Source organism: Electrophorus electricus, chromosome 5, assembly GCF_013358815.1.
Source record: "Electrophorus electricus isolate fEleEle1 chromosome 5, fEleEle1.pri, whole genome shotgun sequence".
Taxonomy (NCBI): domain Eukaryota; kingdom Metazoa; phylum Chordata; class Actinopteri; order Gymnotiformes; family Gymnotidae; genus Electrophorus; species Electrophorus electricus.
The window spans coordinates 13,798,618-13,823,302 of NC_049539.1; the positions used below are offsets into that span (position 1 = coordinate 13,798,618).

Consider the following 24,685-nt stretch of genomic DNA (forward strand, 5'->3'; position numbering starts at 1 on the left):
CAATGTATGTACAGTATATGTATATTATGTTTATATACACAATGTACAATGTATATATGGATATGTATATATGTATGTACACAATGTACAGTTCCATCTTGTAATTGAACATGTTTGCAGTTATATGTTACAGGGTGGTGGTGGTCCCCACAGTTTATCAGTTTCCCTGATTCAGGGCCTGAATGGCAAATAGCGTAGAAAGTAATCATAGAAAATACACTGCAGTCATTGTGATGTTAAAATGTGTGGTGAAAATAAAAGGTGTTATTAAGGTGGGGGGGGGGGGGGGGATATTATGCTTTTCTGTTTTATCTCTTTCCTTTAGTGGGTTATATTGCATTTCGTACATTTAAACCTTCTTCAAAGTTACAAGGCCCAAAGTACATTCCAGAGTGAGTAACGCTCCTAAAGAAACCACTTTTCTCAGCTGCCTGAAATACCTTGTTTGAATTTCAGCCATTTTCTTTGTTACAATATGATGCAATCTCATAACACTTACCCACCTACCGGCAAGTTTCGGCACACCCTCACACAACGCATGGTAAATACTGCTGTAGACTTCTCGGCTAACAAGGATAGCTTGATAACTAACCTTATTGTGTTATAATGGATTTGTTAATCAGCTGCAGGACAACTTTTACCTAAAATTGTGTGTAAATATTGCAATGTTTTTTTCTCAGTCACTAGAATTGTGGATGTGGATTTATCATCACAAGCTGTAATATCATGGTTATAATTCATTCTACTGTAATCTTCTGCTAACCGGCTAGCTAAGTTTCTAATGACCTGTCACTGTCTAATCAGTAGAGAACTAACTACAGGTTTTCACTCCATTTTGCAGAATTCCTGGGAGAATCAAGAAAATTGTCACAGCACACAATCAGCCTATCTGGAAACAATCCGTACATCACCCTCTCCAGAATACTAATTGAACTCACCTGTTTCCATTTTATAGTCCCTATAAGGACTCTCTGGTTAGATTCTCGCCTTGTGGAGTACTGCTACTGTTTTTTCATTGGCATACAATGGAAAAAAAAGAAGAAAAACACAAAACAATTGCTGTTTACCTGTACTTAGTTGTTGTTTAAAAAAAAAAAAAATCTGGTCTAGTTGTTATTGTTTGGATTGCCCTTAGGATTTGCTTGGTATTCTTTTGCACTTTAGTTATTTTGTTCTTGGATTTGGACTGATTTCTGACCCTGGCTCTGACACCCCTTTGGCTGATGGTTCTCTGCTTTCTGGTTTTGCGTACTCACTACTCTTGTGGACTCATTTTTTCACATTAAAATGTTTGGTCCTTTTCCACGAGCATCTGCTTGTTTGAGATCTGTCACACCCGGGTATTTTTACACACATATTGCGCCAAGTTCTGCCTGCCTGCAGATAACTGCATGTCCGTTTGGAGGGGCTTAAAGACACATGAGCTCTAACAGACCATTTCAAACAGAGGGTGAAAAGAGATGCACATATGAGAAAAATAATGTGTGTTTGGAAGTATGTAAATCTATACTAGTAGATCCCAAAAATTAAATTATAAACACTGGAAATTAGCATAATAGGTCCCCTTTAAATTATACAATAGGCAATGTCATTGTGACAAGTCAAGGTCATTTTGGCTTTGATCTCACACACTCTATAAGAGCACTCAGCCAAACATGAAACATTTAATACGAAACTGGCCTATTAAATGGCTGTAAAGTGCTGAAAATGATTACTAATGTATCACAAGCGCACGTCAGTTTGAAATGCCGCCTCTTTAAAGTCGTGTAATGAATGCTGAATCCGCCAGGGTTTGTTCCCTCCCTCTGTTAAATGATTCATGAACAATTTATCCCCCTTTCCCTGAGCATGGGGTCCAGCAGGATTCGTGTAAGTGGGTGTACATGAAACAGAGAGCTGGCGGTCGCCGCGTGTGCCTGGCCCTGGGTCTCCTTCTCCACCGACCTTCCGACAACAGTGCTGCCAATCTCATCTCAGCAAAGCCGGCAGCGTGATCCACATTAGATTGGAAAGACTGAACTATCGTGTCTTTTTAATTTTTGGAGCACTCTTTCAGGGCGATGAACATGCAGCAAAATTACAGCTAACTGTTAAAAAGGCTCTGGTGTTCTGTCAGAGCAATTTAACATAAAGACCTAGTTTCCAAGGGCCAGCCTGACCATGGCCATCCGCTAAAAGCTGATTTTTCAACAGAGAAAGGCCACTTACGGTGCTGTTTAACACTAGAGTGTGTCTGCAGCTTGAAGTGAACCCAAATGAAGAGTGCTTTTCACTTATATACAAACAAACCAAGTGACCAATGGCAAGACACCTGAAAATACAGCACACAGCTGACTGACATGACCATTTTGCACTTCTCTTTTGCTTGCTTCCCTCAAGCATGTCTTGGAGTTCATTTCGCAGGAGTAATTATTGTAAATCAATGACTAGTAGGAGATAGAGTACCCCAGGATTTCAACCCATTTACATCGGCTGTCGGTGAGACCCAGATTATTATACCCTGAGACAACATAGGCCAAATATGAACAAAAACACAAGATGAATAACAGTTTAGAGAGCGGGAAACACACATCTGACTAGGACTAGCCATTCTGTTGGGCGTGGTACAAATGTGGGTAAAGCAGGCTACCCTTGCGAAGTAAAAATATGGAATTACAAAGGCGCGTTTCTATGTCCTCATGTTGGAAGCCTCTCCTCAGGATTCTATTTTTACTCAGTTACTTAAAAATTTAATTATCTATTGTAACTGAGTCTTCATTGAGTTGATATTCTTCCATAAATTTAGCAAGGTTGGATTAGGCCTACATATGAGCAAAAAATATGTATGCAAGACACTGTCAAGACACCGTTCTGTCATACAGGTTTATTTAACGTGCCTGGAGATGACGAGCAGAGCTGTCCCACGAAAGAGCTGAAGGAGGACGCGTTCACCGGCACACCCTCCTGTCTCAGGAAACATAACCCTCCGCTAGGCCTCAGCTCCGCTGCTTGGAAATACATAACCACGCCACCTGACATCCGAGTGAATAACTGCCATTTATCATTCTTACCTGCCTGCCTGTTTTTAATTACCGCAGTGAATGAATGCGCTGCTCCAGCACCCTTCACATGTGACATACTCGCTTTACGCCTTCTGAGGTCTTTTGGTTCCCGTTGTACAAAGCAGTAACAGGCTCCATGCTCGTACAGAAGCTGAGCATTTGAGGTGTTTTCTGTTGCAAATATCAAAGGTGTGTGTGGCAATATTGGTTTGAAATAATATAGACTATCTTCCCAGAGTTGTCTGAATAGTGTGTGATTGGCAGGTGAAGATTACTCCTATCTGCTTCCATGCAGCGGTGCTATCAGGGAAGACATTGCTTGTGCTGAACGTCGCAGACAAACTGTGTTTGCAATTATGTGCGATTTGCAGACCCCGATTCCAAACATAGCGAGGATCTATTTCTCTAGGCCTGGTTCCCTTTTACATGGTTTCTTTATCTGGAAACAGGCCTGGTTTCATTTAGCCTACCTCAGTGGCCTCCTGTGGAGAAGTGTTATTCTTTGCCAGAGTATAGTTTACAACAGTCAAATATATTTCAAAGGTCTTACAGAGGATGATACTGCTTTTGACTTTTCATTACTTCACATGAAGACACTATTTCCCTCTTGGAAATTCCACTTATCATTGCATACATAATTACAAATCTAACTGGACATTATAGATACACGGCTATAAGCCTCTGCATGTTCAGAATATATTCTGTTAGCTATGACTAAGACTAGCTATGTTCAAATTTCTCTGTTGATGCAGTTTTGAGCTCAGTCTGTATATAACTTTGCTCCAAACACCAATCTCAGTGGAATTCACCCGTTTTTCAATCTCGAACATGTGATGTTACTGACTAGGAGCGAGTGCATCAACTGCTGCCAAGCTGCAGCCCAAAGCAGAGGATGTTGGTGGGAGACTCCAACAGGTCATTAGTGGCACTGCAGGGTGGACCTATGACAAGTGAGCTCCCACTGTCTGGGACATAACACAACAGAATGAGGATAAAGTCATCGCGGTTAAAGTTTCACATGTGGTTGATGGTTGGCATGGGGTGAAAACATGTGTAGATCAATCATGCAGTAATAAAATAGGTGTTCTTCCCCTTTAAGACAGAGGGCATTGGAGCTCTGTTGTATTCTCAGTGGATGCCACTCACCTACTTCCCTAGTGACAGATGCATCTTCCTCTAAGAGAGTATTAAAAGCATCTTCTGGAACTGCGGTCCACCAGTGGCCCAATTCCTGAGAGAGTGAAACCTGCTATATCTAATCTGCTCCGGAAACCGGTTAGCACAGTAGCAGATGGAACAGTACAGCCCTATATGAGAACATTCTAATTACTACACATGCTAAAAGAAACTCTGGATACTCCTGTAAATGATACATGGTGTGATTTTTCAGTCATATAAGAATGGTTCTAACTGGTTTATGATTGTGGTCAGTATTGTTATTTCAAAGATAGGGTGGAATTTAAATTTTTTAAATATGTTTTTGTATTGTGGGTGAAACCTGTTTTACCAGTTGCCAGTTTTAAGTTCATTAGATACACCTACTCTATACAGGCACCTATACGCAACCATGTTTTATGGGGTTAATTCTATAATCTGAAGTTAGTTCACGGCACACTGCCTTGTTTCCAGTGGCATTTTACATGAATGGGCCAGTGATGTGGGCATATTCTTTGTATGTATGTATACATAAGAAAACTGACATTTTTGACCTTGTGGTTCCCACTGTTACAAATGTGTACATATATATGAAGACCATTCCAGAAAGCAAGTGGAATACTGTTAAGTTAAAGAATGCAGTATAGTTTACAAGGTTTCCAGAGAAATAGGAATATCCTTTATCATCTGTGCGAGAAGTGTTTTTGTTCATTTCGATAACATACTTTGCAGTCCAACGTGTGCACCTCGTTGAATATAGCATCCACAAGATCGAAAAACGAAAGTGAAGTGAAAACAAATATGTTAACGTTAACAGTGAAAACTGGTTTCACGTTACCCAAATCTTTGTGGAGCTGTCATATAAACGAGCCAGAGGTCTCGATTAGCTTCTTCACGCACTTTAAGCTGGCAAACTGAGCTAACCTACATGACCTATCCAAATTTAGTATATCCACCAACTCCTATTCGCCAATTTAACGTCCAAAGGCACGCACCTGATCATTGTTTTCCTGCCCAGACTGCTTATGTTTGCTCTCCATTAATCTGCAGTAACGTTAACTAGTGCTTTTGAAGAGTATACGGAGTTCTGGTGGCTGAAAAAACATATCATTAGTGACCCAGCTAGGACAGTTAACGTGCTATTGAGGCGTCAGCACAGACGGTCCCCTACAAACCGAACGTAGTTTGGTCTCCGGCGGCCACCGTTCTCTTCTCTTCCCCATTCATTCGCCGAACCGCGGCTCGGTTGAGCGCTGAAAATGTCACGAAAGAGAGCAGTCGCCCAAGAAACCGGTGAAAACGTTCGGGGTGACGGAAGGAAGGTTATATCCCTTTCCAGTCTGCGATTTCAAAAGCTTGGATTGATCATATATTGGAGTAATCTGTAGCCATACATAGCTAGCGGTTAGTGTTGAGATAGGTTAGGTTAGCACTAATGCATCGTAGCGTCACCTCACATCAGCCCCTGGCAGTGGCTTGGTCAGCGGAGGCTTGTTTTGCTGTCACTGCTCAGGCCAGTAATGATGGCCTCTGGGTACCGGGTGCAAAGTAGTTTTGGCTATTTTTAAAAGGCCAACTTAAACGTTGACGTAGCGGTTTCACTGAGCATTACAAGAGCATTTCAGTCTAGCGAGGTTATACAGTCAGCGTTAGCTAATGTTTAATATTAATTGTAACAGGATAGCTAGCTGTCCAAATAATATGCTAGAAGAGTGACCTCAGATTAAAGGCACAATAAAGATAGATAACAATAGATAGCTAACGTTATTTGATTGTTCACAAGAAAAGGTTAGCTATTTGGCTAGCTCCGCAGCTGTCGTCAGCGGTCATTCCATATGTAGCTTAGCTAAACTTAAATCCTACAAGGATCACGTCCGTTTACCTACTAACGATTTGCTATAGCACGTACAATTCATGCTAAAATGATACTTCCAACCTTAACAATAGTTAACACAGGAACCTCCATGTTGTATAAGACCCGTATGCAAGTATGTGAAAGGGCTCACGTCAAAAAATGTTACTCTGTATGAAATAAGCATAATCATGTAAAAATGTACGTTTTGTATAACCCAATAACAGTGCACACAGGACGTTTTCTGCATTTGTGTACGCTTCAAACTCATTTTAAAATGGATTAAACTCCTCCTGCCTCATTACTCTACAGAATATTCCATAATATTCAACGTGGGCAAATATTCAGACCCACAACTCTTGGAAGACTTAGTGGTTATAAACTTCCATTTGAGACTGATGGAGACCCTGCTCTTGGACACACACACACACACACACACAATATATATATATATATACACACACAGATGCTTCATTGTAAAATTGTGTCCTGCACATTAGTATGTGTTGTTATGAATGGAAAATTATGGTCAAGCAGCATTAACAAGAAGAAAACATTTCTCAGCTCAGTTGGATATTGGACATAAAAAAAAAGATCCTAAATGATGGAAGATATTGGAGAGGTTGATTTAAACAAGAAGTCCAATTCTGTAAAATGTGCCATGTTTTTTCTTGCAGGCCACAGAGGAGCCATTTACTGTGAAGCAACAACAGCCGGAGAAGAGCTGCTCAGCCACGTTTATTTTTTTAGGCAAAATTGTCCTCCTCGTTTTCTTTGTACCACCTTTCCTCAACTATGCTTCACTCCAACGAGAAGGACAAGAGCTCAGACCCAAAGGTAGGGCTGTCACCTTACCTGGACTGCACGATCTCAGTGAAGCATGCTGGCAAAAGTATTGGGACACCCCCCGGAGATTTTGTGGCGTTCCATTCTAAAGCCACAGGCATTAATATGGAGTTGGTTCCCCCTTTGCAGCCATTACAGCTTCCACTCTTCTGGGAAGGCTTTCTACAAGATCCTAGAGTGTGTCTGGGAATATCTGGATATTTAATTACATCCAGGATAGCATTTGCGAGGTCAGACGTTGATGCTGAATGAGAGGGCTTGGCTTACAATCTCCATCCCTGTTCATCCTAAAAGTGTTCGATGAGGTTAAGGTCAAGTCCAGTTCTCCCACACCAGGCTCACCCAACCCTGCCTTTATGGACCTTCACTTTGTTAACTGGGGCACAGTCACATTTCCAGTTTTCTACAATACCACTCACAGTTGATCGTGGAATATCTAAAAGGGAAGGCATTTCTGGCTTGTTAAAACAGTGGTATCCTACTACTGCACACCACTTGTTAGAAGGGCCCATTCTTTCAAAATGTTTGGAAAGGCAGACTGCATGGCTGCCTGCTTGATTTTATACACCTGTGGAACTGAGTGAATCATCTGAATTGAATAATTAAGAGGTGTGGCCCAATATTTTTGTCCGTATAGTGTATCTGTAAGTCAATTTAATCCAAAAAAAAAAATGATATTGCAATTTGTAATATATTTTTTTCTTCTAGGTGCACAAATGGTAGATATAGGTCTTGGCCAGAAGATCAGCCTAATTTGCAAAGGACAAGGACAACCAGTTGGTAAACACATTACTTGTTTTGGTTGTTGCTGCTTTGTTTTGGAAGTTAGGGCTACACAATATATTGTTTGTTACTTGACATTGCAATATTGGCTCTGAAGGTACCGATATTACACAAGTCTGCAATATGCAAATGAGATGTCTGACATCACAACACTACTTCTTGTTTGCTGTGAGCATGCTGGCCAGTCTCAGTCTTGGGAGATTTAATGAATTATAGGAGTATTCTAAAAAGAGTAAATAAATTTGACTATAAATAATAAAAGCTAGTGTTTAATTACATCAAGGGGTCCTCAGAGAATTCTTAGTGTTATCACAAAGCATATCACAATCATCGCAACGTAGTATATTTCTGCATCGTCCACTGTGATGTTCTGCTGGAAACCGCCAGCAGTCAAAAAATACATCCGCATATAAAGCTGTTGCTCCACGGCCTAAACTGCCTTTGCTCTCCACCCATTTGTAGTGATTCTCGACGCACCAACGGGGATGTCCTCCGACATTTGGCATCACGTGCAGGAGAGTGTGTCGCAAGCAACCAAGGCAAGTTGAAACAGGTTGTTGACTTTCTAGTGGTTGCCTAGCGATGGCAACACTGACAGACTACTCAACCGTAGGTCTTTCTGCAGTCTTTCAGTGGCGCAGGCGTCATCACACGTTGCTTGTGCGTGCGCACTTTATACACTGAAGCTGGACTAAACTAGACTGAATGTTTAAGAGAATAGTTGGTTGTTTTGGGATGTGTCCTAATGATTCCGGATTAGGGACCGGGAAAGCGCATGTCATGCGAAGTGATGCCGGGAGCACCGCGGGACAGATGGGTGTTACGGATGGGCCGAGAGCGTGTGTCGGCAGGTGTCTGTGGTGACTTGATGTCGACCCCACCTTTGAGTCCGCATCAGTCGAGACCTTGCTTACAGCCAACAGTTACGCTAGGCAGTTTACTTGTTTGTGGTGGCACTGTAAGGACTAGTGAAGACTAATGAATTTGTAATGTGTGCAGTTATTATCAAGAGATCAAAAGACCGAGACCTGCTTAAGTCAACTGATGTGAGATTTTTGTACTTATCTGCTTTTGCATCTGAGGATTGCGATTAGATTACGATTGCCTGAGACCTGTTTTTGAGCAAAATATAGCATTTTAATAGGTTGGCTAGTGTCAGCTACTTACGTCAGCCAAAGAAGAACACACAATATCACCTCTTTATATCATCAGATCTGCTAGTTTGCAGCGTCTTGTTTAAAGGTCACTGGCTTTGTGCGGATCGTTACGTCTACACCTCAGACTTGAAAAGCCGTTTCCAAAATAAATAGCTCCATCAAACGTGATTTAACAGACAGGAGTGAACCATTCAAGCAGGCGAAGCACGATGGTGCTGAGGTAATGCCCCCAGTGAATCGGTGTGGTGTGTGTGAAGAGCCTGGGCGGCCAGCCGCAGGTGCGGAAACATCTGGAAGGACATGCCGCAGAGCTGGACCGCGTGGCTGGCCCATCCTTTCTGTATATATAATGGGCTCGTGATGAGACAGTGAGCTCGTAATGCCAGGTGCGCGTGCCAACTGAAAGCAATCCCTTTCTGCGCCCAGCTGCTGGCAAACAACAGAAATAGTAGCTCACCGAGTGACCTGATTGGATTGTGCTGGCACTGCAGCCAGGGTGCTTGGTGCGGTCCTTAAGGTGCATTGAGAAGGATCAGCAGCTATATGGTATATATGGTCAGGATTATTCATCTTGTGGTCTGACCGTAACAACATGTAGATCTGTCAGCCCAAGGCATGAAGACATCAGCCTAATACCTCTTCAGAGTTCTTTGTTCTTCTGTTGTGGCCTTTATTGTGTGAATTTATGGCAGATTCATGATGGTTAGGTTGGACAGTGGCCACCGGAAATTTCCGTGATACTGAGATGTTTTCAGAGGTAGGTCTGTGGAGTAGAGATGGCCATGACATTGGTTTGTCGTAGATGTGTGGCGCTGATATACGTCTGGTGCTGAGATGGGTCTCTGGTGCTGACATAATGATATATGTCTCTGGTGCTAATGTTGGTCTGCAGTGCTGAGGCATGTCTGTGGTGCTGAGGCAGGTCTGCAGAGCCGAGGTAGGTCTGTGGTGCAGAGGTAGGTATGTGGTGCTGAAGTAGGTCTGCAGTGCCAAGGTAGGTCTGCAGTGCTAATGTTAGTCTCCAGTGCTGAGGTAGGTCTGCGGTGCTGAGGTAGGTCTGTGGTGCAGAGGTAGGTATGGTGCTAACGTTGGTCTGCAGTGCCAAAGTTGGTCTGCAGTGCCAAAGTTGGTCTGCGGTGCTAACGTTAGTCTGCAGTGCTGAGGTAGGTCTGTGGTGCTGAGGTAGGTCTGTGATTTGTTCTCTTGCAGGTGTGTGCCTATGACAGAGCTGGACTGGGCTTCAGCAGGCGAGCCATGCAGAACGAGACCACAGGAATGGAGAAGGTGTGGCAGCAGTCAACATCCGGAAGGTACCTTGGCTTTGAGGCCACGCCCCTTCTACACCTACCCAGCTTTCTCTTACAGACCTCCCATGACCTCCCTCTCCTGGTTTACCTTTCCACTTAACGGCCAGTTTTGCTTGGAATAAGAACTAAACCTATCGAAGAAAAAAAAATGAAATTAAAATATAAAGTGGATTATAAACTTAAATGAAATTAAAATCATCATCACAGTGCTTCATGGTGTGAGGAGAAAAGCTAAATGCTAAATGTGAAATGCTAATTGATGGTCTGTATATTAGTGGCTACGTGAGTACTCTACTATGATCCCTAACTAAAAAAAATACATAAACACTTTCAAATATTCAGAACTACAACTAAATGAAATTTGATTGGATAATGGAAAACCTATATAAATAAAAACCATCATATACTAACAAATGTTTGACTAACTCGAAGCCTCACAATCCAATTTTCAGATGCACTACAGTGCCGGCGTCTCTCTTCCCAACGCTGCACTCTGTCACCACAGTAATTGGAAATCTACAATAAGATATTCCAAAAGGGATTGAGACTTTTCCCACAATAATTGAAGTGATCATAGGTCATCCACAACATTCCAATGCAATATGCCGGATGAATCGGTGACGGGAGATGTCGGGCTGGACGTGATTTAAGCTGACATTGGCACGGCGGTGGGTCATGACGTCCGTCTCCATGGCGCGGGGCTTCTGTTTGCCATAATAACTTGCTTGAATGCTGTGAATTAATTTGAAATGATTTCTGAAATCTTTCCACAGCGTTCAGCTTGTTAAATGGACCCATCTCCGAGCAGCTGGCCGCTATGTCACCGTATCCACCACGGTGACTGTTCTCTTGTATCGGCTCTATCAGACTTTTCCCAAATGAGCCTGTCTGATATCTGAGCATCGGTCTGCCCTGTAGCCTCGAGGCGGCGATCCTTACCTCTCCCCTAGGGAAACCTTTCTCATCCCAATGAGGGCACGCGGCCGGCCCCTCTCCTGCGTGAGGGCCGGCTCCTGTTTTCAGGCACCGCAGGGCTCCCCATTTAACCATGTCGTAGAGTTTAGATGCGTATGTGCGCGCCCGCGTGTGTCCTTGGCCTTCCACCTTTTTCCGTCCTGCTCCGCTGTGTCCATGATTGTCCGTGATGCTCGCTTGCTGTTATGCCGTCGACACAGGTTCGCTCCACCCACCCGTCGGGACAGTGACCTGACTCCATATCAGCTGCGGAGAATGCAGTCCAATGCTGTTGCATTCATCAGTTTTTAGCGATGCTGATTAGTAATACTCAACACAGCTGCCTGAGCTTTCTGATATTTCTTATGTGGCTTTTATGTGTTTTGTAATACACATTTCTTGGAAGTGACTGTAAACAGCTTGCAAACAAAAAAACCCCACAAGTTTAGTTTGGGCACTGGACCAGCTAAGACAGTAATAACTCTGCCTCTTTTGTGCAGAAAAAAAACCCTCACAAATAACTTGCCAATTCAACAAATAGGAAGGGCGTCCTAAATACAGCCTTGACTCGCTTATGTTGACAGTTTAGGTACCGAGCATCAGTAACAACGCTCTTACAGACATCTGAGGTGCCTGATGTCTTGTGACTATTTCATGCAATGTGTCACTGAAAATGCTTCCAGATGGCATTGCACAGGACAGAGTTGTCTAGAAATCAAGACAAGAATCATTACTTTTTTTTTTCCTGTCTGGTAATTCAACATCACGCCTGTAACGTCAGTCCAAATGGCTCAAAGATTTATGATGCCTTAAATCTTCCCAAGTATGTGTTTTGGGCCCTCTGGCTAATGACAATGTCAGAAAAATTCTCCCTCTCCCTCTCTACATGGTGCATATTGCTAATTGAATTTATATGTTTTGACCTGGTGGGTCTCCTGTGTCACAGACGAGGACGGAGCTGACCGCTGAGCTAATGACTGCTCCTCTGTCTAGAAAATCTGAGCTTGAGGGGGGTGGGGGGGGGTGTCGTAGGTCAGCGGACATGCTGAGTCTGGCCTCCACTCACTGCGGTGCCTATTCGCTGGTGCGCCTCCAAGACGTCGCCTTATATAACTCCTCTTCCTCCCTCTCTCATCAGGATGGTGGACGACCTTCACCGGTTGGTCAAGGCTGCCGAGATCGCCACGCCCTTCATCCTGGTTGGCTCGGAGCTGGGCGCGCTCAACGGCCTGTTCTACAGCCACGTCCGTGACGTGTAAGTCTTCTCGCCTCAAATTGCTTGACAAGGGTTCGGCAAACTTTTGGACGGTAGTTCGGCAAACCTGGAAAGCGGCCGATTTGGAGCGTTGAGGTCACAGCCTGGACGGTTCCCTGCCTGGCACGTTTTAACTAATGTAATCATTCAGTGGGGGAGAACAGTACAGGGATGATGCCAGAATCACAATTCTTTTTCTATGAGATTGCTCAGAAGTCATTAAGGTTGATGTCTCCAGCAGTCTGGAGGCACTCAGCGGAATGAGTTTGGTGTCTGCGGTGCCCGGTAACAGACCCGTAATTGGTTATCTCCTCATTATCATGCAACACATTCGGTGCTTTAAAAGGCTAGTTCAGTCAAAAATGCTAATTTTCTCCAACAATGAATAAAAGTGCCTCGCCACCAATAAACATTATGCAAATGACAGCGAATGTAAACTGGTAGCCACCAATTAGCATGTTTGATCGAGCTGTTCCTTTAAAGCGCTGAATGGGGTAGATAATTACAAGGAGCAGGGCCAACGCGTCGCAGCTCTGGGCCCAGGACTAAACAGCAATTATAGCTGGTGGGGGTGATGGTTGCTGACCAACTTCCTGCTGTGATGTTAATTTCACCTTGCTCTGATTTGCAGTAGAGAAGACAGCTCGTTTGTGTTTACTTATGTTTGCTCATTTGTGTTTACTTTCGTTTGCGTTTACTTTCATTTTCTCGTTTATTTACTTTCGTTTGCTCATTTGTGTTTACTTTCATTTGCTCATTGGTGTTTGTTTGCTCGTTTGTGTTTACTCCCATTTGCTTGTTTGTGTTTACTCCTGTTTGCTTGTTTGTGTTTACTCCTGTTTGTGTTTGTCTTCTGCGCTCTTTTCTCTTCCCTTTCGTTTTTTTTTTTTCGGCTTTACCCATGGGGCTACTGTGGGCAATTTTGTTTTGTGTTTCAAAATTAGCAGGACTAAACCCATCAGGCCAAATAAGAGGTAGCTCAGCAACCTCTGACCAGTTTTCTGTATTTCATCTCATTATTATGGAGGAAATCCTCACATTGTGTTTGTAGCCCCCCTCGTGAGTTAAGGAGGTTCTTTCCAGTTTTTCATTTCATATTTCATTGACTCTATTTTTTTTAATCTATGTTTGTTGCCCTGACACGAGACAATAGATCAAGGGCAGTTCTGGAATAACAGATCCTCAGGATTGTAAGGTCATGGAGTGTACTGTCAGCAGTTGCTGCATTTTAATGTTTACTCCCATTCTAAGACAAATAAGAGAGCCAGACCTAGTAGTGGCAGTGATCCCCTCTAACCACATGAAAGAGCTTTTGGACCTTTCCTTTAGGGCTGTGTAAGTTCCCATTACTTACACCTGCAGGGCTAATCCACGCCTCCGCCTCCACCTCCACCAGTGCTGGCCAGAGGCGCAGCGGTGAGCGGTGGCGCTCCATAAATCCCATAAATCCCTCCTCCACCGCAGGTTAATTATGCTGCCTCCCTCCGTCGGGCAGATTTAGCTCTCCATCATCGGCGATGCAAAACCGCAAACCCCATAAATTTATCCTGCGCCGCAGAACGAATACGCCGCCCCCGCGGCACCGCCAACCCCATCTGTCCCGGGGGCGGGGATTGGCCCGGTGACGGCGCGCGGCCTGGCCCCCTCGTTAATCACCCGGGGAGGCTGCAGCTGGACCCCGCCCCCGGCCTGCGCTCGCGCGTGCTCGGCCTTCCCGTGCGTTTCCTCTGCGATGACCCAGCCCTCCGGTCGGTCATGCCCAGCACGCCGGACCCAACTGCCGTCTCTGTCTCCGTTCAGGCAAGTGTCGGACCTGGTGCTGATCGATCCGATTCCGGAGGACATCTTTGAAGATGAGTCGTGGCAGCAGTACTGGTGAGTCATCAGGAGAGTGAGACTGAGTGAGTGAGTGAGTGAGTGAGGTGGAAAGGACACACTGGCATAGTTCTGCTGGCCATTCGCTTCAACATGGAGCCCTCTTATTGAGTGGGCAGACATGGTTAGCGTCCCTCCTTATGTCAAGAAAGATCCATCTCCTTTGTTAAACTCGTCCCAGCCAGCAGAATCGATAATACATCACTCATACATTTTTTAGCAGAGCAGTAATTGGTCATGGAGGCACAAAACACACACAAATATTGTCCTTATAATGAATAAATATTTGCACTGCAGTTGGATCAAGAAATGGTGAATACATTCTGTATGCAGTACATTTACCGCGTTTTGCAGACGCTCTCATCCAGAGTGATTTAGGTATTTGTCAGTATAACGGTACATGCGTACCCTGGGGTTTGAACCCATGACCTTGGTGTTGCCATGACCGTGCTCTTCCTGTACTATGTGGAGCTACATTTTTTATTCTAAGAAGCAGAACGGAGTGGTGAATAGGGACGGTGTGCCAGAGGTTTGCTGCGTCATTCTGAGCAAACAGCCAGGGCTGCCTGCCCCTACCATGTCCCGTCCCGTACCGTTCCGACTCCCAACCTCTTGACAGCCGCTATTTATCCCCCTGCTTCCGTGACGCCGGCCGAGCTTGGCGAGATAAGGCATGAATTCTTCACGCTGGGCTCATTTATATGTGACCGAAAGTGATGCAGGCGCCATTTATTTGGGATGCGTGTCCAATTACCCTTTGATTAATAGGCGCTTGGTCCCCGGCAAGTATGAAATGGCGGACATGGAGTCCAATTACTCAGGCACGGCAAATAAATAGCCGGGATATTAACTTACGACTTAAGTTAATATAATGTACATGGAGTTGTATAACTGATTTTGTTACTTCTGTAACAGGAGGATGTCTCCCACAGCAGGCTCCCTGAATTAAAGATGCCCGTGCAGACACCTGATACGTTGTTAGCCCTGTGCTGTTTAACCCGGGCTGTTGCTTGCTTGATTTATCGGAAACAGGTTTTATTTGTAAGAGAACCCTTGCCGTCTGCGCGCTGCTGTGACGTGGCGCAGGATGCGGTCAGTCACGCGTCGCCGTGGTCCGTCGTATCCGAGAGATGTAACGGCATCGTCAGCCTTTTGGGTCTCTTGACGGACCCTTCACGGGGTTTCGTACCAACGACATTAACAGGAGTGGCGAAGGTTTTAGTGCGCGGGTGAGCGCAAGGCGTTGATCTCACACCAAAGTATGAAATGCGTTCGTTATGACGGGGGAGATTTTGGTCTTGCTGAAGTGTTCAGACTGATGTGGGGCCCCGTGTGAGTTAAAAGCAGCGAACTTACCGGCAGGTTTTGGCCCGAGACCTGCAATCCCAGATACATTTTTCAATATTTCACACCACAACAGTGACTCTGTGAGAGGTTTTCCATTGAGTTATAGTTCACAAATTGTCTCTTGATTAAAATAAATGTGAGAAAGAGTTCTAAAATGAGTTTAAACGTGAATGAATATGTGCTGTATATAAAATTTTAGCTGCTGAGTTAACAATAACCTGAACCTTAATAGCAATGAATGCAATGAACATAATAAACAGTTGATCTTTTTCACCCACAAATTTACACGGTACCGTCACTTAGCGGCTACTTCATTAGGGATTGGATAATGAGTGTCCGATTACAGCCTGCTGCCTGTGTGTTGCCATACTTTTTCCATCAGCCCTCTCTGTCCCAATTAGAATTGTAGTTTTAAATGATTATCAGCTGCCGTGTCCATTCCTGTCAGTGAATGCTGGATGGGCGTCTGTTTGCCTGGCCTCCGGGCCTGCTCTAGGTAGGAGTCTACCTAATAGGAGCTAGAGGGAGTCCTTCAAAGCCGTATTGATCCAGACGCTTCCTGAGTTTACTCAGCAGGCTACGGGGAGTGGACATCAAACCCGTTTTATTGACCCGGCCATCGAGTGGGGCCGAGGCAGACGGCGTGTGCTGGCTGGTCCCGCCGCCCGGCCTCGGAGGAAGAGGGCCAAATGAAAAGACTACAAAAGAAAAACCCGCATCGCGTCTAAAACCCACCACCACTTTCAGTTTGAGACGTTGGTGCCTCAGGCCGAGGACCGACAACTAGGCGGCCCATGGAGGTGTCCTAGATGAGGTGACGCAGATTAAGATCAGCCGCGGTCTTAATTACATGGCCAGTGGAGATTTGCGTTTGAAGATATCTGGGACAAGGTCGCTCTACATTTGGTAACAGGGTAGAATCCGTTGCGCCCGGCCCCGGTCAGGGAGCTCAGGTTTCTGCTGGACGCTACGCCATATTTAGCCCCATATTTATTCTCGATTTGCTCCTTCTGACAAGTTTTCCAAGCTGGAAGTGAATTTCCAGGTCGGGAGCTCGATTCGACCCGACTGTCGCTTCATCATCTTGTAGAATAAAGGGGTAAATGAATCAGTCTTGAGCCTTCTTATATTACTCTAGGGTGATGAGTCCTTCAGATGTTACGTTTTACAACATTTAGCTGACGCTTTTGTCCAAAGCGACCTACAATTATGGCTGAATACAACTTGAGCAACTGAGGGTTGAAGGCCTTGCTCCGGGGCCCCACGGTGGCAACTTGGTGGTAGTGGACCATGAACTGACAACCATCTGATTACTATTCAGGTACCTTAACCACTGACCTACCACTGCACCAGATGTTTGAGAATGTACGGAATGTAGTGAGAGATCGTAGTTGATGTATTTAGGCGACTAATACGTGCAATACAATACAAGGAAAAATTATTATTTGTAAGTGATGTATAATGTAATCTTTTTATATAGTGTGCACACCACAATACACTTGTGTGTGATAGTTCATCTAGTGACTGGTATTGGATTGTATGTAACCTAAAGGAATACTTCTGCAAAGGATCAATTGTTAACCACTCTAGCTCTGACATGTAGTCATTTGTAAGAAACAAAATGCGTATATAGTATAGATAAAAAAGCTATCCTAATCCTGCCATCGTTTTTTTAGACTTGTATATTAAACGTTTTCCATTTTAAATGCTTTCTCTGACAATTTAGCAAAATGCATTAATTACCTAAGAATATCTTTTGAACAAAGTGTGATGCTGTAGGCACAGTGCTTACTGGCAGCTGTTTCTTTTTACACGCGTTAGCCCGGAGGCACCAGTGCAAAACCGTAGACACAAAATCGAGAACAGGACTTTATGGTATGGTAAGACATACATGAACTAACTAACTAAATAATAACAATTACAGGTATTGCTCCTTCTAATGGTGTCAGCTTAAACATACATTTTGACCATAAATTGCATTTTGTTCATTGTAACATTATTGTATTTTGACAGGGGACATACTAACTGAGATACAAAAGTAGGGATTCAACAAAATATGGCGTCCATAAAACAATTGCAGAAAAATAATCAAAGACAGGAACGAGGAAATAAGCAAACAGCTTGCACGATGCCTAGCCATCAAAGTAACCCGTACTTTGGCATTCAGTGTCCATGAACCAGCAACCTACCGATAACAAGTCGAGTACCTTAACCACTGAGCTACCACTGCCCTTATGTAAAAAAATTATGTAACATTTAAGGCAAAAGAACCATATGCATGTCAGGATTTGCTTAACTTGGACTATTTAAGACACGTCCCCAGTCCCCGTTCTAGTGAATAAACGTGTCTGAAGGTTTAAGAGGATACAGACTCACTGAAAGGAGAGCAAAGCAGGTAAAAGAACCACGCCGGGACTCAAGTGCTCCCATGTCCTTGGCCCCGCCCACGGCCTTGGCCCCGCCCCCGCCCCGCCCCGCCCTCGCCCCCGCCCCCGCCCCCGTTAGGGCTAGTGGGGAATGGCACTAGACGTCAGAGGTCTGCGGGGTCTGGGGCTGAGATCGTGCGCTAGAAAACGACTTCAGAAGCACAAATATGAAGAAGTACGGCTGCTACACACTGAATGTGTGTATGTTACATTTGTATGTTACAACATCCTTTGTATATCTTCATACATTATTTATGTGGTGAGTTCGTTGTTGTTTGTTTTTTTTTTGATTACTTATGTGTAGGCTAACGTGTGTGTCTGAAAAACAGAGTGAGAGAGAGAGAGAGAGAGAGAGAGAGAGAGAGTGAGAGTGTGGTCTTTGCTATGTGAATTAAAGTAACTAAGTTTTACTTTAGTACCAAACACAATGGCCACGCATGCTTTGTATATAGCAGTTCTGTTCAAATCTCAGAGGCGATCTGTTCGTGGTCCGATGAACACTGCTCTGAATCTTACCTGAAGAGCCAGCCTGGCTCAGCGGCAGCAGCTTTTGATGTCCGTGTGCTCATTAGCATAAAGTATACGCTACGGTGATGTGAGAACCCCTGTGAGATTTCAGAGGGGAATCCGGGATGTCGTTTAACAGCAATTAGCACTCCTAACGATATAACTCCTCCTGCCGTCTCCCTTAATGAAGCAGACTGTACAGAACCTTATGTGTTTGCCTCTGCCTAATCTATAGTATTGATTCACATTTAGAGGGAATCGCAGGGCTCGGCGATACTGCAATAATGCCAGCGAGTGGACCTCTATTGCCCCCTTGTGGCTGTGAGGGACACTACGCCAAATGCATGCTGTCGTTCTTTTATTGCGGTGTCGAGCTAGGCTGACCTGCGATTTTCACTTACAACATACACTTCTTGTTTGACGGTTACTGTAAGAATAGTTTCGCAATAGGCTTTGGGAGAGAGATACTGTGCTCATCCAGCCAAAAGACCACGTGTACAGTATTTAGTGTTTGTCAGATGTGTTTGGACCCAGTGACCCCACCAGGGCTGAGTCCAGTAAAAGGACCATAGCACAGACACTATTGTAACATTATTATAACGTCATGGTAGTGATACTGTTCTGCAAGTGTCTCGTCTTTAATAGTTGAGATAATCTTGCACTCGTGCGTTATCTGTACTCTCATACCATGGACGATGGGGAGGTGTCCAGGCACCCACACACACAGCCACGTAAATTTCTAATGGTCCTTATCGGACCTGAGGATGATCGGACTGTGTGAGCGTGTGCGTCCGTGCTTGCGCTGTGGCGCGCGTGTGCGCGAGTGGCAGAGAGAGTGAGTGCGTGACATTCCGACAGTGGGTCATGCGTTTGCTCCTTACAAAAGAAACAGACTCCATTCAGCCTGCACTAATCCAGATGGGAAAGTCAAAGAGCAGAAAGTCCACAGCTTCAACCTCATTTCATCACTTTCATCGCTACCAAAGGAGAGGGAGAGACAGGAGGAGCGAGGGGGTGGGGGTGTGTGTGTGTGTAGGGGGCGGGGGCGGGAGAGGAGCAGCTCAGGAAATGACCAACATCGGCGCCGCACCTCGCTCGACGGCGCCTCACAGGCCCGGTCCTCTGTGCCTGTTATCTGGTTAATTCATCCCACCAATCTGGGCTGTCTTTTCCCTCGCTAAATTGCCCTTTGACACGCATGCCTTCCCGCGCATAATCCAGAACTCCCGGGCTGAATTTAAAAATTTTTTTAAAAAAAAACGCCCGTGAATGGGACCTGAAGATGACAGGAAACCTCGAAATAAAATGTCAATGCCGGCGGAGTGATTTGACTCCGAATCAAACCACCTCGGCAGACACTGGATGTGTGTGTGTGTGTGTGTGTGTGTGTGTGTGTGTGTGTGTGTGTGAGAGTGTGTGTGTGTGTGTGTGTGTGTGTGTGTGTCGGGGGGTGGGGGTGCAGGGGGGGAAGGACACGTATGCAGATGCAAAGGTGTCAGAGGAGCTCTCAAGCCTCCAAAGTCTCCATGGCGATGGGGGAATCTAAATTGGGAGTGGAAATGACTTTGGAAACGGATGGCAAGGTAGCGAGAATGAGATGAGTGTCAGAGCGGCTGTCTTTAATTTTCGGTATGAACATTTCCCCGTGCTAAAGGTGGCAAGCGAAGCAGGAGTGCAGGTTTCTCCGTAACACCGGGTTATCATTTTGTCACCGGCTCCGAGGAGCTTCTGAACAAGTAGTGCCTGAAAAGTTTCTCCCTCCCAGTACTGAAACGGAGGAGAAAGGCGTTTTCTCCCAGGTTCAGTCCCGGTCTGGCAGCGTTTTCTCAGCTCCGTAACCGCAGAGCCAGTATTAACCTGGCGAGGGCCTTGTTAAAGGGCTGGGGAGCTGAGGTGGAGCTGCGGTGAGCCGTGAGCTCTCTGCGCTCTGCGGTGGCCAGGACCTCCGTAGCCACGCTGGCAAGGATTCATCTCCTACAGGATCCATTTCAGCAGGGCACGGAGCACAAATAAAGTAGCAGGCTTTACGGGAGCAAAAGAATAAAGTCTGCAACTTTACGGGTCGCGATAAATCTCTCGCCTAAGTAGCTCTTGCAAGTATGGGCCACACTGCTGCGCCTGTGGGGATACCTCTGTGTGTGTGTGTGTGTGTGTGTGGGTGGGTGGGTGGGTGGGTGGGTGGATGCCTGTGTGTGTGTGTTTGTTCTGTATTTATTGATTGGGCTCAGTAGGCTAAGACTAGTCAATTCACAGCACCAGTGAGCCGAACCGGATGGGGCCACTTGATTTACAAAGCCCCCAGCAGCCGACCAGCCCGCCCCCGTTTCCCAGTCGCAGGGCAGGTGGAGGCCCAAGAGCCAATAAAGACACGCTCATACTCAGAAACGTGGATTATGGAAATAGACGCAAGACTGCCGGACTCTGTGCGGCAAGTCCGTTTTACAGGTGAATGTCTGTGTTTGACGCTCCTGTTTTTGCCTTTACGGATCTGTTTCGGAAGCCCGGAGTTTCTTAATGTCTCACACACACACACACACACACACACACAGAGTGCTTACACAGGCAATGACCAGCTAAACGCTTCTGCTTTGACCGGTGGCTCGTTTCGCTCCCTTAAGCCTCGGGGGGAGAGACGTCTTCTCCCACTACCTGCTCACATAATAAGCGTTCAGTCGCTGCGGCCTGTCCAGCACAGACACTCGGCCTGTGCACACGGTTGCCACGTTTACCGTGTTGTGCAGTGTAATCTCCACACAGGCTCTCCTGTGGTAATATACGATGTGCGAGTGCTGTCTACCCACCTGGCCTGTCTTGTTTTAATCACCTGTGTTCTCGGGGATAGTTGAGTGTGTTTGCCTAAGCGCTGTGCATCTTTGCGATGGCACCAAAGCCAATCTCGGAGAGGTATGGTGTGTGTTTCAGGTCGGCCCACCTGGTTCCCTCCCTGCAGGCGATGCAGCTCTCTGCTGCGGCGGGCGCGAGCCGCCTACTCCTCATCCTCGGCCTCCTGCGACCGCCGCTCGACGGAGACGCCGTCCCGGAGGATGTGCTCCAACGGCAGGTAAAGTCCCAGAGTCCTCGCCTGCAGGCAGCCGTCTGCACCCATGCGTGCTGCGCACGCTGGAGCACTGCTACAGCCGTAGTGCAGGTCTTTGCGGCCCGACCGCGCAAACCTCACGAGTCCACATTATAAACCTGAATTTTTACGGCAAACTCGGTTACATCAGCTCTAGTGTGTAAGAACGTTCCGTTTAAAGATGGCTCATTCGTTGGAACTTTTTAAGGAACTTTTGAACTTTTTTCATGCATTTTAAGTGCATTCGTGAGCTAGTTTGCGAAGACTGAACCGGACTGAATCGGCTTCCTGACTTTGCTCTCTTTTTCATGTCTGACTAACTCTTTCATCCAGCATTTGATTATGACCGTGACAATGAATCTCCAGACCCTGTCCTTTCCTTAAACATTACTGCCCAGGTCAGCACAGGGTCAGGTCGTCTGAAGCCCCTCCCCCGTCTGCTGCCCGTCTGGCCCACGTGCACTCTGACTGGCCGTGTTCTTCAGCTCTTCTGCTCTCTGAACCCGAATAGGTTACTCTTACACCATCACCTATGGGTTTTTGGGTTTTTTTTTGTGTGTGGAGGGGGTGTTGTTTTTTTTTAGTGCACACACCGTCTTCACCCCTGCTTGATGTTTGTCCACCTCGCTCCACGCAGCAGAAAACGTTAACCAAGCCGTGCGATTCACGATCTGTGACCACGATTTTGTGCGTGCGCTTCTCCCAACGGCCACATGGTGGTGCTGTAGCGCAAGCTATAGCAGACGCCGACGGTTTGACGGAAGCGCGGGCAGCAACGCGAAGCTTAACGACTTCCCACCGATTTGATCGAGCGTGGCGGCGGTGAGGCCCCGGCGCCGCGGTCCATTCGGGTCTTCTTTTTTTCCCTTTCGTGCTCCCTTCTTTTCCGTCTTCAGACAGGCTCTCCGAGGTCGAGGCGGTCAGGGTAGCTGCCTGTTCTCCGCTCTACTTCCACCCAATTTCATGCACGTTAACGTGTGTCCAGGAATATGCAAACCGCTTATTAGAAATTTTTAATTTTTTTTTTTTGTATAGCCACTCTGCCTCTCAAAAGGCCGCCGATTCCCATTTGCGACATGAATCGAAAGTTGACCTGAGTAATAGAGAGGAGCGATACAGGAGGAATGTTTGGCTAAAGGAGGTTGGAAATAATGAATGCTAGAGAACCGGCAGCAGCGGTGACGGTGGTGGTTTTTTTCCCCCCCTTGATGCGTCCATCACATTTGCTCTATCTGTCCAAACACACCCGCGACGGTTTGAAGGCCTCTGTCTCTTTTGTATAGGAATGCTAACAAGCCGCTGATGGAAGTAATACTAATTAACGTCTGCCTCTTGTAAATAAACAAACAAGCAAACAAAAAGTCCAACAAAAAAGTTTTCCTGCGCCGATCAGAAGGAAAGGGCCGACGACTCCGTAACACCACCTACACTGCGTAGCTTTAACCCCACCTATGCTGGGTGGTTTTAATCCCATTGAACTCCATGCTGTCTTTGGATGCGACGCCACGTTGGTGTGCGTGATCTTTATGTCCATAATCCGTATTCTCTCGTCAGCAACACGTCAGATCATCACAGCCGTGACACTCGCCGCAGAAACGGCGCCTACGCGCTCACGCTCGTCTCTTCCGTGAGAGACGGGAAAATCTGCCGGTCACGCGGCTCTTTAGTGCAACCGACGAGACGGACCCCAATGATACAGACTCCCGTGGGACAGACTCTGTGATTGTTCTTCGCCAGCAGGACTGGGACATTTGTTGTGCAGTGGAAGCGTTTGTGTTGAGGCATGAGAGGGCGGGAGTGGGTCCCCCTGTTATCTGATCCGACCTTACCAGTGCCAGGTCATGGGATCGCTGGAGAGAAGGTCACCAAGAATAAGTGTTTCCGTTGCCCAGGCAGACAGGTGAAAGAACACTGCCAGCTTCTCTAAATGCAGATGTTTTAGCTTATTCCAGTTTTCATCATGTTTATTAAAATGTCACTCACGCTGTTGGTATTACTGATATCAATAGGGAATATTAGAGAATATAGAATAGCTCATTGTAAATTGCATGTCTTTTAACGAGATGGCGTGTAGTCATACTGCACGTTGTACAAATGTCAGAGGAAAAGTGATGTGGTTCAAACTCAAATGATTCAAATGGTTCAAAACCACACTGTTCAAAATGAACCCAGTGTTCCTTGGTGTCAGGCTATGTGTATGATTTTAGTCATTGCCCCTGTGATGGTCCTCTCTGCTTGCTTCAGAAATACCTCCTGAGTAACCCGGCCCACCAGAGCGGCGCTGTGGACGAGCACTTCTTCCTCAATGAGAGTCTGGCTCAAGTCAGGTACAAAAACCAACCAACCCACAGCAACAAGCTTATTATTATTAATGGTTCCAGATCCAGAGTGCATCTGGTTTTTTTTTTTTTTACCTCCTTTTCCTTGAAGTGTTTGTGTTGGATTTGCGTCGCTTTGCCCTTTATTCAGGGAGATCTCCAAATTCAAGCCACTTTCTACCCAAATCTCCCTGAGCGTCATCACCGGAGACTGTTTCGACGAGCACCTCCCTACGCACCTCAACCAAGTGAGTGTTCCCTGTATGAACAGCGCCTGACTTAAAAGTGACTTTAGTTTTTTATGAGGATTCTGGGAAAACTAGTTGACGTACGTTACTCCCTGCTTTCTCTCGGCATCAGGTTTTTGCTGAACGTCAGAGCAGGGCTCTGGCGCGCATCTACCCCCAGGCCTCGCGCATTCACATTCCAGGGGCGGACCGGCGCGTGGTCTATAAAAAGCCGTCATCTGTGAGCAAACATTTGCTGGAGCTGGTGTCAAAAAGACAGACTAAACAGCTCAGGCAATGAGGCGCCTCTCAAACATGCCTGACTTCCTAACAGCAGCCTGAGGGGGGGAATAGTCACTGGCATTCACAGCTCTGCTGCGTCATCAGAATCTGTTTTGCAGGCTTTTATTTTATTTTTTTTATGTAAATAAACGACATAGAATGTGAAACCTCAACAAAATGTAACTTGTCAAGTTTTGATGCTTCACTATAAATGTAAATAAAAAGTTTTCTGAATTTTTTTTGATGAAGAAATCACATTTGTTGTCGTGAGAGAATA

The 24,685-nt window shown here is 45.8% G+C and overlaps 1 protein-coding gene across 2 annotated transcripts; it reads left to right on the forward strand.

The window, feature by feature from the left end:
- The first annotated feature begins 5,400 nt into the window (after positions 1-5,400).
- On the forward strand, positions 5,401-24,642 carry si:dkey-122a22.2. 2 transcript variants are annotated; one of them, XM_027009474.2, is made up of 11 exons: positions 5,401-5,518; positions 6,726-6,885; positions 7,603-7,674; positions 8,140-8,216; positions 10,044-10,144; positions 12,234-12,350; positions 14,151-14,225; positions 21,428-21,566; positions 23,826-23,908; positions 24,051-24,147; positions 24,260-24,642. In XM_027009474.2, the coding sequence occupies exons 1-11, from the start codon at positions 5,456-5,458 to the stop codon at positions 24,425-24,427; spliced, it is 1,152 nt and encodes a 383-aa protein (XP_026865275.2). In that variant the 5' UTR covers positions 5,401-5,455; the 3' UTR covers positions 24,428-24,642. The 2 variants fall into 2 exon arrangements, with proteins under 2 accessions (XP_026865275.2, XP_026865274.2); XM_027009473.2 differs by lacking the exon at positions 5,401-5,518 and adding an exon at positions 5,532-6,184.
- The last annotated feature ends 43 nt before the right edge of the window (positions 24,643-24,685 follow it).

Bases quoted from the DNA above. Each gene is read 5' to 3' on its own strand.
- si:dkey-122a22.2 (XM_027009473.2), top strand. From the start codon at position 6,119: ATGATACTTCCAACCTTAACAATAGTTAACACAGGAACCTCCATGTTG. The intron at 6,886-7,602 runs GTAGGGCTGTCA...TTTTTCTTCTAG, and splicing joins ACAAGAGCTCAGACCCAAAG to GTGCACAAATGGTAGATATA. The intron at 12,351-14,150 runs GTAAGTCTTCTC...GTCTCCGTTCAG, and splicing joins TACAGCCACGTCCGTGACGT to GCAAGTGTCGGACCTGGTGC.